At 48.4% G+C, this 15,395-nt stretch overlaps 1 protein-coding gene across 2 annotated transcripts in view; it reads right to left on the bottom strand.

Annotated features, from left to right (window-relative positions):
- The window catches only part of GRK4 (G protein-coupled receptor kinase 4), a 186,513-nt gene that overhangs the window by 28,483 nt on the left and 142,635 nt on the right, over window positions 1-15,395 (bottom strand). The window contains exons 6-8 of one of the 2 annotated variants that reach the window (XM_044295702.1): window positions 4,475-4,567; window positions 844-907; window positions 641-763 (exon numbers count right to left, since the gene is read on the bottom strand). In XM_044295702.1, the coding sequence (XP_044151637.1) occupies window positions 641-763; window positions 844-907; window positions 4,475-4,567 (280 nt within the window). Of the gene's footprint in view, window positions 1-622; window positions 764-843; window positions 908-4,474; window positions 4,568-15,395 lie in introns of both variants that reach the window. The other variant, XM_044295694.1, reaches the window with a different exon arrangement.

Genomic DNA, 15,395 nt, shown 5'->3' with positions numbered 1-15,395 from the left:
TCTCTGACCCCCAGAGACCAAAAATGTTGATGTGTCAAGTTTTTAGAAATGATAATAAAACCTTAAAGGGCTTTTCTTGAGAACTTCCCTACTTGCATTAGCATACAGCACAGGTAATCTTTCAGCCCCATCAGTAGAGCGGTGCACGTTACTATCATCCCTTTAGCAGGGCATCTTAGGTGACTCTTGGCTTTGAAGACCTATCCCAGAAGTCCCGTTATAGGCTGCAGTTACAACTAGAGCTTTGTCAACTAATGATAATCACATTATATTTAAAACCAAGGATCCTCCACTTTGCTTTCTAAAGAGGTTCTGCAGCAGTGACGTGTGTTGGCCACTGTACAACCTCTGTCAAAAAATATACTCACCTACCCTTTATATTGTTGTTTTTGTACCATTCTACAATCCTATACACTGAATCAGTCCCCCTTCTTGCACAGACCTATAGCACTGATCGACCCTGATCTCCCTGGTCCATGAATGGATGGTGCAGAGGGCACCTCTGCAGAACATTGCACCATTGGGCGACAGGGGGCATCATAATGGGCACCAGTACACGCAGCATCCTTTATGTCAGTAACAAGTAGAACGTGAAGATGGCTGCTGAGAGCTCGATACTTACTACAAAGTAACTATTTACTTTTTCTAAAATCAGCTTTTCGTTTAATGCCATGGATTCTCCTTTCCTCTTTTTTATCCTTTTCTTTTCCAGCTTTTTACAGGCGTACATCTTCCCAGTGGCTCGGACTTGGCAGGCACACACCTAGCAAAAAATACGTACCAGTCAGGATGGGTCAATGAAGCGTATGTGGTACCCATGGTGCAAGGGCTACATGTACTCACCTCACCAAATCCACCTTTCCCCAGCACCCGGTAATGCCGAAATGTGTTCTTCGTGACTGGCTGCCTGAAATACAACAAGGCGACAAATAAAGGATAAGCCTATTTCTTGAGATATCTAATTTACAGCAGAGTAGCAGTTGCATCAAAGATGCCCAAGGATGGTCTGCATGTGAGAGGGGGGGGGGGGGGGTCTCAGTTGCGGAGGTAGTAGTTGGGTCTCAAGGCTCACTATGACATAAGCAAGGGGGTGGGTGTGGACTGTTAATCAACAATGAAAAAGATCCACCATGGTTTTTGGGTCCATCTGACCCTCTGTCATGTTGTCTCAGCTATGTAGTTTTCTGTACATAACCTTCTTTCCAAATATATAAGCGTTAGATGACAATTTTTAGGATCATCCTATATAGGTAGTCCTGGAACAAACCAGTAGGTAGACAAAACATTAATGAGGACCCTGAACTTGTTCCCATAACGCCACCATATAATGGTCAGTTAGTTTAGTACAGTACAGTGTCCACATAATACCACTTATATAACAGTTTTGTACAGTGTCCACATAAAGGAACTGTCCAGACATGACCTAGAAAATGATATGGATGTCGGTACCTACAGGAGATCATTATCTGCTATCTTTTTCCCTGAGATCTTGCTTCTTGGCTGCACTTTAGCGGAGATCTATAAGAGCAGAGCTGGGATCTGTGACTACAGTTTAACTACAGTGCCTACAGGGAGCTTGAAGTAGTCTGAGACACACCCCTTGCCTCCTGATTGGTTAAGGCTGTTTTCAGCCAATCACTGCCTGACACACTGTATTGCACCCATTGTCCAAAGACATTCTGCAGCAACTACTGTGTATGAGGTATACAACACCTAACGAGCATTGCAGCTGCTGCAGAACCTCTTTGCAAAGCAATGTGGGGCGGGTTACATGCGAATAGTCAGCTGGTGGCTTTTGATAATTCTTTTTTTACATAGCCGTATATACCCAAGCATATCCTGATATCAGAACGTGCTGATAACAGGGCTTATTTACAGACGTTTAAATGGAAAAAGTCAACTCAAGTAAATTACCTTCTATTCCACTGTGGAAATATTTGATTAGGGCAAGGGTTAAAGACGGCCGCTCTGCTGGCACCAGCATGCTCCACATTTTCATGTGTCAATAGAAGATTTGCAGTTAAACAATGTTTTACAAAAGTTTACAGCTTGTTTTAACCAGTCAGTCAAGTAATAGTAACAGGTGCAAAAGTGGAATGCACCAGCAGAGGGCGCTCAGGTCTACGACAGAATGCACACATATACCTTAAAGCACGGATGCTCAACCTGCGGCCCTCCAACTCCCATCATGCTCGGCTGTAGGCTGATAGCTGTAGGCTTTCCGGGCATGCTGGAAGTTGTAGTTTTGCAACAGCTGGAGGGCCGCAGGTTGAGCGACCCACACACGAGATAAAGGCCGTCTCTCCCGACGCCCCCATACACATGCATGCTCGGCTGCACATGCAGTTCTTGTGAATGCGTGAAAGCCTCTGCCAGCAGCTTATCATCCAAGGTCTAAGGGATCGGGCATGTTGAAATCCAGCAGGCCTGACTCTTCACTTCAGGTCCCTTCTAAAACAGACTTTAATAGCCATACATGCTTTAAGTTTATAAGCTGATAGACACATTACAAGAGCAAAAAAAAGGGGGTTTGTGGGATGTCCCTTTTAATCCAGAATCAGTTCTAGAAGCAAGTGACTAGAAAACAAATTAATGGTCTCGCACTAGTTAGAATGCGTTGGATGTGCAGTTAATGTCCAGTATATACTGATCTCAAAAACGAAACTATAAAAATCTGAAAAAACAAAAACAAATAAATAATAAAAAATGAAAAATAATAAAAATAAAAAATTAAAAAAATATGAAAAGAGTAAGCAGTTTGATTAAACTATAACATGTGAATAGTATAGCCGAACATTGCACTCTCTCAGTATGGTGGGCCCCCTGTTGATTTTAATCCGGGCCCCTTTCAGTCTGAAAACCATCTCCGTACCAGGCACATAAAACCACTGATGCTGTAGCTGAAAATAGTATCCGAGCACAGCCGTATGTTTCAGCAAAACACTATAAAACAATATCTAATCAATATCGTAAGTACTTTCTTCCAGGGTCCAGTGCTCTTTATATGAACACATAACCCGCTGTTTGCAGCCACTCAGCAAACACGTCACCTTTCTCGCCCCGTAAAAACCCACAGAACGGTGCATCCGATTGGAACAATTACGAGTTATGGCCAAGCTCTTATCTAAACTCGCTGCTTGCATTTATTTTATGGCGGCTGCAAGGCATTTTAGGGCCATCAGACGACGTCGTAGAAGGCACTGATGCGAGGTCTGTGAATAACAGGCCGGACACACGGCCGCACAATTAATCGCAGAGCAGGGTCACATTCCCTTTATAATATACCCGAGCTATGGAAATATTACTGGACCTGTCAACTTCTCAAGCCTGGTCAAATGAATGGCATCCAAAAGGATCATCCCAAGCCCTAGTTATAATGAACGGAATACGCTTGTATAATTACGTAACACATATGGGATAAGACGTAATGTGAATAGAACCTAATTTTAATATTAAAGGGGGTTTTCCTTTCATATTAACCCACCTTAATTAGCCATAAATCGCCTGTAGGAGAAAGTCTATGATATATTTATCATTCAGAAGTTGGATCTGTCTCTCAGGAACCCTTTCATGCAAAGCTGCTCTTCTGAAAAACCACCTTCTGCCAAAGTCACGTCCTTTACCAGGTTTCCAGCATGGACTGTGGACTGGACATTACTTCCGATGTGGATGGGACCAGAACTATTCCTCTCCATGGTACATGCACAAACTCCTGAACATGCGCCAGGGAGAGGAATAGTTCTGAACCCAGCCGAATCGGAAGTGACATCCCATCCACAGCCCAGGCCAGAAACCTGGCAAAGGATGTAATGTTGTCAGAAGTGGACATCATTGCGCCGGACCACCGCAATGACCAGATATCCCAAGTGACCACTGAGGCCAGTGACTGGCTGCAGCATTCAAGTGGGGCAGTCAGGGATATCATCAATGCCAGAAGAAAATAAAAATAAGACCGCCATGAGCAGCAGCACTGGAACGGCAGGGGATCAGACAGGTGAGTAACACCCGTGGGATCCTACAGTTATGAAGAAGCAAAGCTTGGGCTTTAAAAAAGAGAGATTAACAAGTAGACACTATGAGATACTTGCCACCCCAAAACAAGAATACACAGCAATATAATGTAGAAAATACATATTTTATTATTTAAATATACAGAAATATTTAAAATCCAGTACTAGCAGCATACATACACAGGAATGAAGAAAACCGGGCCACATAAAGTGTCACATGTCGAGCTATAAAACCCCCTAGATGAAAGGTATTCAAGTTCGATTTCCTTTTACACCGCCTAGACCTATTGGAGAAAGGGGCATCAAGTTTACCCAAAAATTGCAAAGTGCGCCCTCCTAACAATGTATTTTATACATTATATTGCTTTGTATTCCTGTTATGGGGTGGTGGTTTGAGTTTACTATACACAGCAATCATTTTTTTGGGAGCCAACGTCATTTCGGTGTCGCTATGAGATACTTACCTCTCAAGCCATTTCCACTGTAAGAAGCGGGAGAAATACATGCTTTCCTGAAAATCCTCGAACGGTCCACCACGGAGATGATCACGAACCACTCTGCAATAAACAGAGATGAGGCAGGAACAGCATTAGCCAAATAGGACATTGCATACACACGGAAAAGTGATGCCTTCTACATAAACCAACATTTAAAGAAAAAACATATCCAATACATGCTCTAAAAAGTAAGCAAGGGTAAAAAGGTAGTACCACAGGCAACCACTAGGTGGCCCTCCTCATTTATCCATTTATCAAAGGGGTTCAGAACCCCTTCTTCACTCATTCAGCATGATTGAGTAGCGCATGAGAGCATTTCACGCTCCTCCTTGCCCTGTGCTGAATCACGCACGGCAAGGGCTGTCTTGTTTACGTTCTCACTGCTAGGCGGAGGCTTCCGCCTAGCAGTGATCCCAGCACTAATGGGCAGCCTCCATCTTTACAGGCTAGGGCGGCTCTGAAGAGCGCCCATTAGTGACATCACTGGGATCACTACTAGGTGTAAGTCTCTGCCTAGCATACCCATAGTGAGACCCGGTAAGTCACCAGTTCTAAAGAAAAAGCACTTGCCCCTACGTGATTCAGCACAGGCAAAGGTGGGGCATCGGCTAGGGCGGCGTCTGCACCCGGCATACCCGGGCAAGTGCTGGGGCCCGCAGCTCCTGCGGGGGCCCACAGCACAGCTCCCAGAGGCCAGAAGCAATGAGCGCTTTCATCAATAAAGATGGAGCGCAGGGAGCTGCGGTCCTGTCATTTACCGCTCAGCTCCCCGCGCTGCTCCCACCTTCAGGTCAGCCACGCTCTGAATGGTGAAGCAGGAAGACTTCTCCCGACTCCACCATTCAGCCTGCAGGCATGGATCGCGCAGCTGGCCTGTGTGGGCGGAGCCTGCAGCTCGGTAATCTGCATAAGCTCCACCCACACAGTGCTGCAGAGCGATCTGTGCCTGCAGGGAAGAGAGGTATGTGAGCTTCAGGAACGGGACAAGGTGAGTAGTTACTGTGTTTTTTGTTTTTAATACAAAGGGGTCACAGAGGACTTTGTTACTACAGAGGGGGCAAAGAGGACTTTATTACGACGGAGGGGGTACAGAGGTCTTTATTACTATGGAGGGGGCACAGAGGTCTTTATTACTATGGAGGGGGCACAGAGGCCATTACTAATGTGAAGGGGGCATAATGAGCATTTCTACTATGGAGGGGGTACAGAGCCATTGGGCATTACTACAATGAAGGGGGCACAGTGGGCATTATTATTGTGAAGGTGGCACAATGGGGATTTCTACTATGAAGGGGGCAGAATGGGGATTATAACTATGAACGGGGCACAGATATGGCATTACAACTGTGAAAGGGGCACAGAGAGGGCATAAATACTGTGAGAGGGCACACATCTGTACAAAACTACTGTGAAGGTTGTACAATGAGGGCAGTACTACTGTGAGGGGTACAATTTTTTTTTAAGTATTGGGGGGAAGGGGTGCCAAATAAAGGACTCGCCACGGGTGCCAAACATCTTTATTGATGGAAGCGCTCATTGCTTCTGGCCTCTGGGAGCTGTGCTGTCTACACCGAGGTCATGTCTATAAAATGGCTGCTTATGGAGGGTCATGTGACCAGGCAAATCACCTCCATGTAATGTCTCCTGTATACACTGCACCTTCCATCTGCACTTGCACTGTTGGGTGTTTAGTGCAGTGTGTTAGAATGGAGGACGCTGAGTGATGAGTCTGGTCACATGCCCCTTCTTCAGCCGCCATCTTATGGACAGGACCTCTGGGTCATACCATATGAAATATAGCAAACGGTACGGAACAACAACAAAGGCTGTATTAGTAAGTGCCATATAGACAGCTTACATACACACTGGTCACAAGTAGCCAGAAAGTGGCCAACCCCTTTAAGTAATTAGAGCATGGCACACATGACAGGCGTATTGTCGAGTCGCTCACCCCTTAACCCCCCCCTTCCCAACCCAATAATGACTCAGCAAGTAGATTTATTGGCCACAGCAGCCTTTTATTAATAACATAAATACAATAAATACCATAAAAATAACTAACCCAAGGCCTTCCCACCTGAAGGCCCCCGCCCCAAGAAACTTACCAAGAACCTAGAGAAATGACAGCACGGGGAGGGTCTTTGGAGCCCCGTAAAATGACGTATAACTGCCTCGCCCTCATTTATTTATCTCTAGCTGATAAACGCCAGCTGAGGCAGAAACCGGTAACCAAGGGCAACAAACGTCATATCACACCCCAAAACCAATACCTTGGGAGTCCATAGCCCCCTTTGGCTCCCTCCCCACCACGCCAGGGCCACCATAACCACCAACTCCAAGGACCCACCACCACCCAGGCCGCTATGACAAAACCCACCAACCAACCTCTGCCTGACCAAACTTCAATCCACTCGCAACCACCCCAGCCCTACCACACAATCTTTTAACGCCCCAAGACACCCGCATTAACCCAAGCAAAACCGCAGCCCAAAAAGGAGGGTGGGTGGGTGCTGCTGCCAGACTGCTTTCTCTACAAATTGGCCCCTTTTCCCGCCCTTGCTACCCCTTTTAAGCCCTAAACCCCTCCCCTAGCCCCCTCTCCATCACTATTCCTTCTCCTTAACCCCTTACCTCCCAGGCTCCACTCCCGCCAAGCCCCTGTCATGCCAGGCCTCCACCCAGGCTTGCAGCCCTAATTCCGGCCTGTCCTTGATAGTATATGATAAGCAGTAATACAAGGGAGGGTGGGTGGGGGCTGCTGCCACACTGCTTTCTCTACAAATTGGCCCCTTTTCCTGCCCTTGCTGCCCCTTTTCCCGCCCTTGCTACCCCTTTTAAGCCCTAGACCCCATCCCTAGCCCCCTTCCCATCACTATTCCTTCTCCTTAACCCCTTACGTCCCAGGCTCCACTCCCTCCAAGCCCCCGTCATACCAGGCCTCCACCCAGGCTTGCAGCCCTAATTCCGGCCTGTCCTTGATAGTATATGATAAGCAGTAATACAAGGGGGCAGCACTCTGAAGACTAAAATGACAACAATAAAGTAATAATAAAGTGGTGAGAATTGAAAAAATGTAACTGTCTCTACTCTGTAGACATACCAAGCATGTTAAAGGGGATGTCCAGCTTGTAAAATCCTTTGTGAATTACCCTGTTAGGGAATTACTGTATTAGCTAGTGGAAGGGGATATCTGTTCAGCATCTCGTGGTCAAAGTGGAGACTAGTTACAAAGTGTGGCTCTCGCTTTGGAGGACCTGAGCCATCCTGCATTTTAATGGGTACTGTGCAATGCTTTATTTCTCCTGTGGTGGCGCTGCAGGGAAATGGAACACTCACTACCAGTTTCCTCACAGATTATAGCTGATCGTTGTGATCGGCTTATTGTCAAGGGACCAGTCTCACATCCTTTGAGGTGTTTTCAGCTCCCTAAAAATTGATTACAAAAATGGCGTAAGCACTGTGGATTCGATGCTGGAGCATTTGCGTACAGGAAATCTGCAGCGTTGTACTGTAGCATTAAAGTGGATGAGATTTCTTAAAATCTTAGCTACATGCTGCAAAAAAAATAAAAAAATAGAAATCTGCAGCGTAAATTGACCAGCGGAGGGGAATTTTATTTCTGCAGCATGTCAATTTATGCTGTGGATATTCACAGCGCATATCACCCTTTGCCTTAGGCCTCATGCACATGACTGTGTGCCGGCCGCGCGGGTCCGCAATATACGGTCACCGGCCGTGTGCGCATCGTATCATTCACCGAAATGGGTACGCAATCCGGGAGGCACGGTGCATTGTGGAATGAAGGCCCGGATTGGAAGCAATATGGAGTGCTTCCGTGGATTTTCGGTCCGTGCCTCTGCACCGCCAAAAATAGTAGTGCATGCACTATTTTTTTGCGGTGAGGATTACAGACCCCATTCAAGTGACTGGGTCCGCGTCTGCAAACGGCGGGCACACAGTCGGTGTCCGTGCATCACGGGCATGGCCAGCATGCACGAGGCCTTACATAAAGTGACATTTACGGCAAATCTACAGCAAAAACTGCAACCGAATTTCCAGTAAATTTCACGTATACAAATATGCCAGTGACCTAAGCAACTGAAGCAATGTATGTAAGCGGCAGGGGGCATATCTGAACCTATAGGCCACAATGTGGATCAATATCGTCAGTCATAGTAAAGGTCTTAAAAGGAAAACAACCAGTGGAACCGCACGCAGCGAAAGGACACACATTCCATTCACACAGAACACGTGTAATCAGGGCTGCTCCAGATTCCTGATAAAAAGGTCACAGGCGGAGGCTAATCATTTATAAACTGGTCCTGCGGAAAACCAGACTGCCATGGAAAATGCCATGGAAAATGCACGCTATACAAATACATGCAGACACACGTACACGCACTCTGGTGTCCTGTACATGACTGTATGACTTGGCCGAGCATGCATGCGTGGTGAACGGGGAGAAGGCTGCTTCCAGACAGGCTTATCGCTCCTAAGCAAACCGCGCATATGTAAAATACGGATGCGGTCCGTGCACAGTCAACATTTTTATGGCTGACCCATGGACTTCAAATTTTGCGGACATATTCTTTCTTTTTGCGAAACCGATGATCCGTGTGCTTTCTGCATGTCCGTTCTGCAAATAGATAGAACATGTCCTATACTTGGCCACAAATTGTGGCCCCCGGACCCTCTGAAGTCAAAAGTCTGCAAAAAAAATGTGGATTCGTCACGAACGGTATCCGTGCTTTGCAGACCCGCAAAATACGCACTGTCGTGTGCCTGAGGCCTAAAAAAAAAAAAGAATCCACCGGTTAAAATCCAACTTGCGTGACCCTCATCTCCTCCCATACACATTAGATGGTTCCGCCAATATACACCTAATGTGTAAGGCTAGCTCCGCTCCTGGTTTTGTCGCACAATCTCTAAAGAAAATCACTGATCAATCACATAGAAAATACTGACTGTGTGAAAGCGGCCTAACTCCACTTGCTGGCCTCCACCAGCTTCATACTCCCTGAAAAAGGTCAGACTATATGATGCCATGCAGGGCCACAGGATTTTTATTTTTTGCTTTTGCACTCCTGCGTTCAGACAGCTTTAACTGTTTTTTTTATTATTTTTATTATTTATTTTTCCAAAAATGTTGAGGGAGGAGGAAAAAACACCAAAAACCAAAAAAAACATCCACATTTTATTTATTTTTAAATTTACACTTGATCATGTGGTTACCTTTATTCTATGGATTGATAGGATAAGGCAATGCAACATGCAGGTTTTATTATATAGAATTACATGTGCACAAAAGAACGCGAGCGAGTGTCACGCTGCGAGTCCGCAGCGCAGCTCCTGCTTCCAGCATTGCCGGGGTCACATAGCATTATATTGATAGAGTTCTGGAATGTATTAGATGACACTGACATAATGCTGTCAGTGTTATCCAATACATTCCAGAACTGAAAGGGTTACATAGCATCATAAATCAATACAATGCTATGTGACCCGGCAGTGCTGGGAGTTCAGGGCCCAATACAGAGGGTATGAGATGAGACCAATCTCATGATGATTTTGCGGACTTAAAATCTGGCAGAAAGTCAATTCTTTTGTGCGGATTTCACCCTTTTCAATGCAAGGGCGAGATCTGCGGCAAAACGGCATCAGATCTGCACCAAAAACCGCAAGCAACACATGCATTTTCTATTGTGGATCTGGTGAAGAAATGCACAGAAATCTACATGGACACCAAGCCTGTAGGGCTCAGTTGAATTTAAAGATATTTTTCACTTAGCAATCCATTGCTTCATTCCGGAAAAAAAAGCACTTTTAATCCATATGCAAATGAGCTGTTAAGTGCACTGAGGGAGGGCCCATATCTCTTGTAATCTTCCCACTCTTTCCCTCTCCTTCTTGATTGACAGGGCCAAGTAAGATGACAATGCAGGAACCTGGCCTTTTCCATCAGAAAAAAAGAGGGTGGGGCTAGCAGAGGAAGCAGGAGGCGCAATGGTGCACAGAGTGGCTTGGGCCCGCCCTCGGTGCACTGAACTGCTTATTTGCATATGAATTAAAAGTACTTTTTTCCCCCCAGAACTGCTCTCTAAGTGAAAGGTATCATTAGATTTCTAGTCCTACAAGCCATTATGCCTGGTGAATTTAATGGCGACATATCCCTTTAAAATCTAATGTATGTCTATGTAAGGGATTCGGAGCTCTGTATGATAAAAAAAAAAAAAAAAAAGAAGCTACAGTCAGCTATAAAAAGAGAAGACCCATGACAGAATTTGCCAGATTATCTGATAAGTGAACTTCTTTCTTTGCAAACCCAGTAAGATTTGTCCAATGCAAGATTCGGCAGGCATTCCAGAGCAGGCTATCCTCGACCAAAAGTCACATCTCTCCACAATGTACACAGGTTTAAGTTGCAAACAATGAACGTCACTTGTTTAAAGGTGATCCTGATATCCATGTGTGCTTAAACCTGAACGATAACCCCTCACGTACACTCAGTTACACATTACATCCGCTCACTGCTGCCCCCTACTTGTTATGCAATGTGTATGAGAGATGGGAGAAGGGTAACCGAGAACGGTTTCAGGGCTCACTATCAAAACGGGAAAAATCTCTCATTCCAGCCCTTTATGGTATCTGTTCCCCCTGAATATGGAAGGGAACAGCTGCTAAAAAGTGACGTGGGAACCCTTCCTTAATAACGTTATCTCCAGTATTAAAAACACTAGTAGAAAATTCCATCGCATCATGGAAAGAGAGGAGTGGTCTGAACATAATGATGGAAATAAACAAAAACATATGCATTGGAAAAACTAAACTGAAGCAACGCACACGGCTTCCCCGAGAGGAGTAAAAAATGTACGAAAGGAGGGAAGTAAAAATCAAAAAGGTGAACAAAACAGAAAAGCTCCACAGATTATCAAAACCCTTCTCTGTGATATGTCAAGAGCCTGAAAATGTCACTCTATAAAACCGCAGGAACTGGAGGACAGCCCGCATACAGTGCAGGGACAGAGCACCACCTGATAGCATGGGGGGCTACTTTAGGGACAATATACTGTAGGAATAGTAGGAACGAGGAGTCAGCACACACTCTGCAGAATTTGGAGCAGACAGCCTATACTCAGCAGGAACCAGAGGAGGTAGCACGCACTCTGCAGGAACCAGAGGAGGCAGCACGCACTCTGCAGGAACCAGAGGAGGCAGCACGCACTCTGCAGGAACCAGAGGAGGCAGCACGCACTCTGCAGGAACCAGAGGAGGCAGCACGCACTCTGCAGGAACCAGAGGAGGCAGCACGCACTCTGCAGGAACCAGAGGAGGCAGCACGCACTCTGCAGGAACCAGAGGAGGCAGCACGCACTCTGCAGGAACCAGAGGAGGCAGCACGCACTCTGCAGGAACCAGAGGAGGCAGCACGCACTCTGCAGGAACCAGAGGAGGCAGCACGCACTCTGCAGGAACCAGAGGAGGCAGCACGCACTCTGCAGGAACCAGAGGAGGCAGCACGCACTCTGCAGGAACCAGAGGAGGCAGCACGCACTCTGCAGGAACCAGAGGAGGCAGCACGCACTCTGCAGGAACCAGAGGAGGCAGCACGCACTCTGCAGGAACCAGAGGAGGCAGCACGCACTCTGCAGGAACCAGAGGAGGCAGCACGCACTCTGCAGGAACCAGAGGAGGCAGCACGCACTCTGCAGGAACCAGAGGAGGCAGCACGCACTCTGCAGGAACCAGAGGAGGCAGCACGCACTCTGCAGGAACCAGAGGAGGCAGCACGCACTCTGCAGGAACCAGAGGAGGCAGCACGCACTCTGCAGGAACCAGAGGAGGCAGCACGCACTCTGCAGGAACCAGAGGAGGCAGCACGCACTCTGCAGGAACCAGAGGAGGCAGCACGCACTCTGCAGGAACCAGAGGAGGCAGCACGCACTCTGCAGGAACCAGAGGAGGCAGCACGCACTCTGCAGGAACCAGAGGAGGCAGCACGCACTCTGCAGGAACCAGAGGAGGCAGCACGCACTCTGCAGGAACCAGAGGAGGCAGCACGCACTCTGCAGGAACCAGAGGAGGCAGCACGCACTCTGCAGGAACCAGAGGAGGCAGCACGCACTCTGCAGGAACCAGAGGAGGCAGCACGCACTCTGCAGGAACCAGAGGAGGCAGCACGCACTCTGCAGGAACCAGAGGAGGCAGCACGCACTCTGCAGGAACCAGAGGAGGCAGCACGCACTCTGCAGGAACCAGAGGAGGCAGCACGCACTCTGCAGGAACCAGAGGAGGCCGCATGCACTCTGCAGGAACCATAGTAGGCAGCATACACTCTGCAGGAACAAGAGGAGGCAGCATGCACTCTGGAGGAACAAGAGGAGACAGCATACTCTCTGAAGGAACAAGAGGAGGTAGCACACACTCTGCAGATACAAGAGGAGGTAGCACACACTCTGTAAGAACAAGAGGAGACAGCACACACTCTGTAAGAACAAGAGGAGACAGCACACACTCTTCACAAACTCTGCAGGAATAAAAGAAGGCTGCATGCACGAACAAGAGAAGGCAGCACGCACTCTGCAGGAACAAGAGGAGACAGCATACACTCTGCAGATACAAGAGGAGGTAGCTTACACTCTGCAGATACAAGAGGAGACAGCACAAACTCTGCAGATACAAAAGAAGGCTGCATGCACTCTGCACGAACAAGAGAAGGCAGCACGCACTCTGCAGGAACAAGAGGAGACAGCATACACTCTGCAGGAACAAGAGGAGACAGCATGCACGCTGCAGGAACAAGAGGAGACAGCATACACTCTGCAGGAACAAGAGGAGACAGCATACACTCTGCAGGAACAAGAGGAGACAGCATACACTCTGCAGGAACAAGAGGAGGCAGCATGCACGCTGCAGGAACAAGAGGAGACAGCATACACTCTGCAGGAACAAGAGGAGACAGCATACACTCTGCAGGAACAAGAGGAGACAGCATACACTCTGCAGGAACAAGAGGAGACAGCATACACTCTGCAGGAACAAGAGGAGACAGCATACACTCTGCAGGAACAAGAGGAGACAGCACACACTCTGCAGATACAAGAGGAGGTAGCTTACACTCTGCAGATACAAGAGGAGACAGCACAAACTCTGCAGGAACAAAAGAAGGCTGCATGCACTCTGCACGAACAAGAGAAGGCAGCACGCACTCTGCGAGAACAACAGGAGACAGCATGCACTCTGCAGGAACAAGAGGAGACAGCATGCACTCTGCAGGAACCAGAGGAGGTAGCACGCACTCTGCAGGAACCAGAGGAGGTAGCACGCACTCTGCAGGAACCAGAGGAGGCAGCACGCACTCTGCAGGAACCAGAGGAGGCAGCACGCACTCCGCAGGAACCAGAGGAGCCAGCACGCACTCTGCAGGAACCAGAGGAGTCAGCACGCACTCTGCAGGAACCAGAGGAGGCAGCACGCACTCTGCAGGAACCAGAGGAGGCAGCACGCACTCTGCTGGAACCAGAGGAGGCAGCACGCACTCTGCTGGAACCAGAGGAGGCAGCACGCACTCTGCTGGAACCAGAGGAGGCAGCACGCACTCTGCTGGAACCAGAGGAGGCAGCACGCACTCTGCTGGAACCAGAGGAGGCAGCACGCACTCTGCTGGAACCAGAGGAGGCAGCACGCACTCTGCTGGAACCAGAGGAGGCAGCACGCACTCTGCTGGAACCAGAGGAGGCAGCACGCACTCTGCTGGAACCAGAGGAGGCAGCACGCACTCTGCTGGAACCAGAGGAGGCAGCACGCACTCTGCTGGAACCAGAGGAGGCAGCACGCACTCTGCTGGAACCAGAGGAGGCAGCACGCACTCTGCAGGAACCAGAGGAGGCAGCACGCACTCTGCAGGAACCAGAGGAGGCAGCACGCACTCTGCAGGAACCAGAGGAGGCAGCACGCACTCTGCAGGAACCAGAGGAGGCAGCACGCACTCTGCAGGAACCAGAGGAGGCAGCACGCACTCTGCAGGAACCAGAGGAGGCAGCACGCACTCTGCAGGAACCAGAGGAGGCAGCACGCACTCTGCAGGAACCAGAGGAGGCAGCACGCACTCTGCAGGAACAAGAGGAGACAGCATACACTCTGCAGGAACAAGAGGAGACAGCATACACTCTGCAGGAACAAGAGGAGACAGCATACACTCTGCAGGAACAAGAGGAGACAGCATACACTCTGCAGGAACAAGAGGAGACAGCACACACTCTGCAGATACAAGAGGAGGTAGCTTACACTCTGCAGATACAAGAGGAGACAGCACAAACTCTGCAGGAACAAAAGAAGGCTGCATGCACTCTGCACGAACAAGAGAAGGCAGCACGCACTCTGCAGGAACAAGAGGAGACAGCACGCACTCTGCAGGAACAAGAGGAGACAGCATGCACGCTGCAGGAACAAGAGGAGACAGCATACACTCTGCAGGAACAAGAGGAGACAGCATACACTCTGCAGGAACAAGAGGAGACAGCATACACTCTGCAGGAACAAGAGGAGACAGCATACACTCTGCAGGAACAAGAGGAGGCAGCATGCACGCTGCAGGAACAAGAGGAGACAGCATACACTCTGCAGGAACAAGAGGAGACAGCATGCACTCTGCAGGAACAAGAGGAGACAGCATGCACTCTGCAGGAACAAGAGGAGACAGCATACACTCTGCAGGAACAAGAGGAGACAGCATACACTCTGCAGGAACAAGAGGAGACAGCATACACTCTGCAGGAACAAGAGGAGACAGCACACACTCTGCAGATACAAGAGGAGGTAGCTTACACTCTGCAGATACAAGAGGAGACAGCATACACTCTGCAGGAACAAGAGGAGACAGCACACACTC

This window comes from Bufo gargarizans, chromosome 1 (assembly GCF_014858855.1).
Source record: "Bufo gargarizans isolate SCDJY-AF-19 chromosome 1, ASM1485885v1, whole genome shotgun sequence".
Classification (NCBI taxonomy): domain Eukaryota; kingdom Metazoa; phylum Chordata; class Amphibia; order Anura; family Bufonidae; genus Bufo; species Bufo gargarizans.
This window is presented reverse-complemented; position numbering and strand designations above follow the sequence as displayed.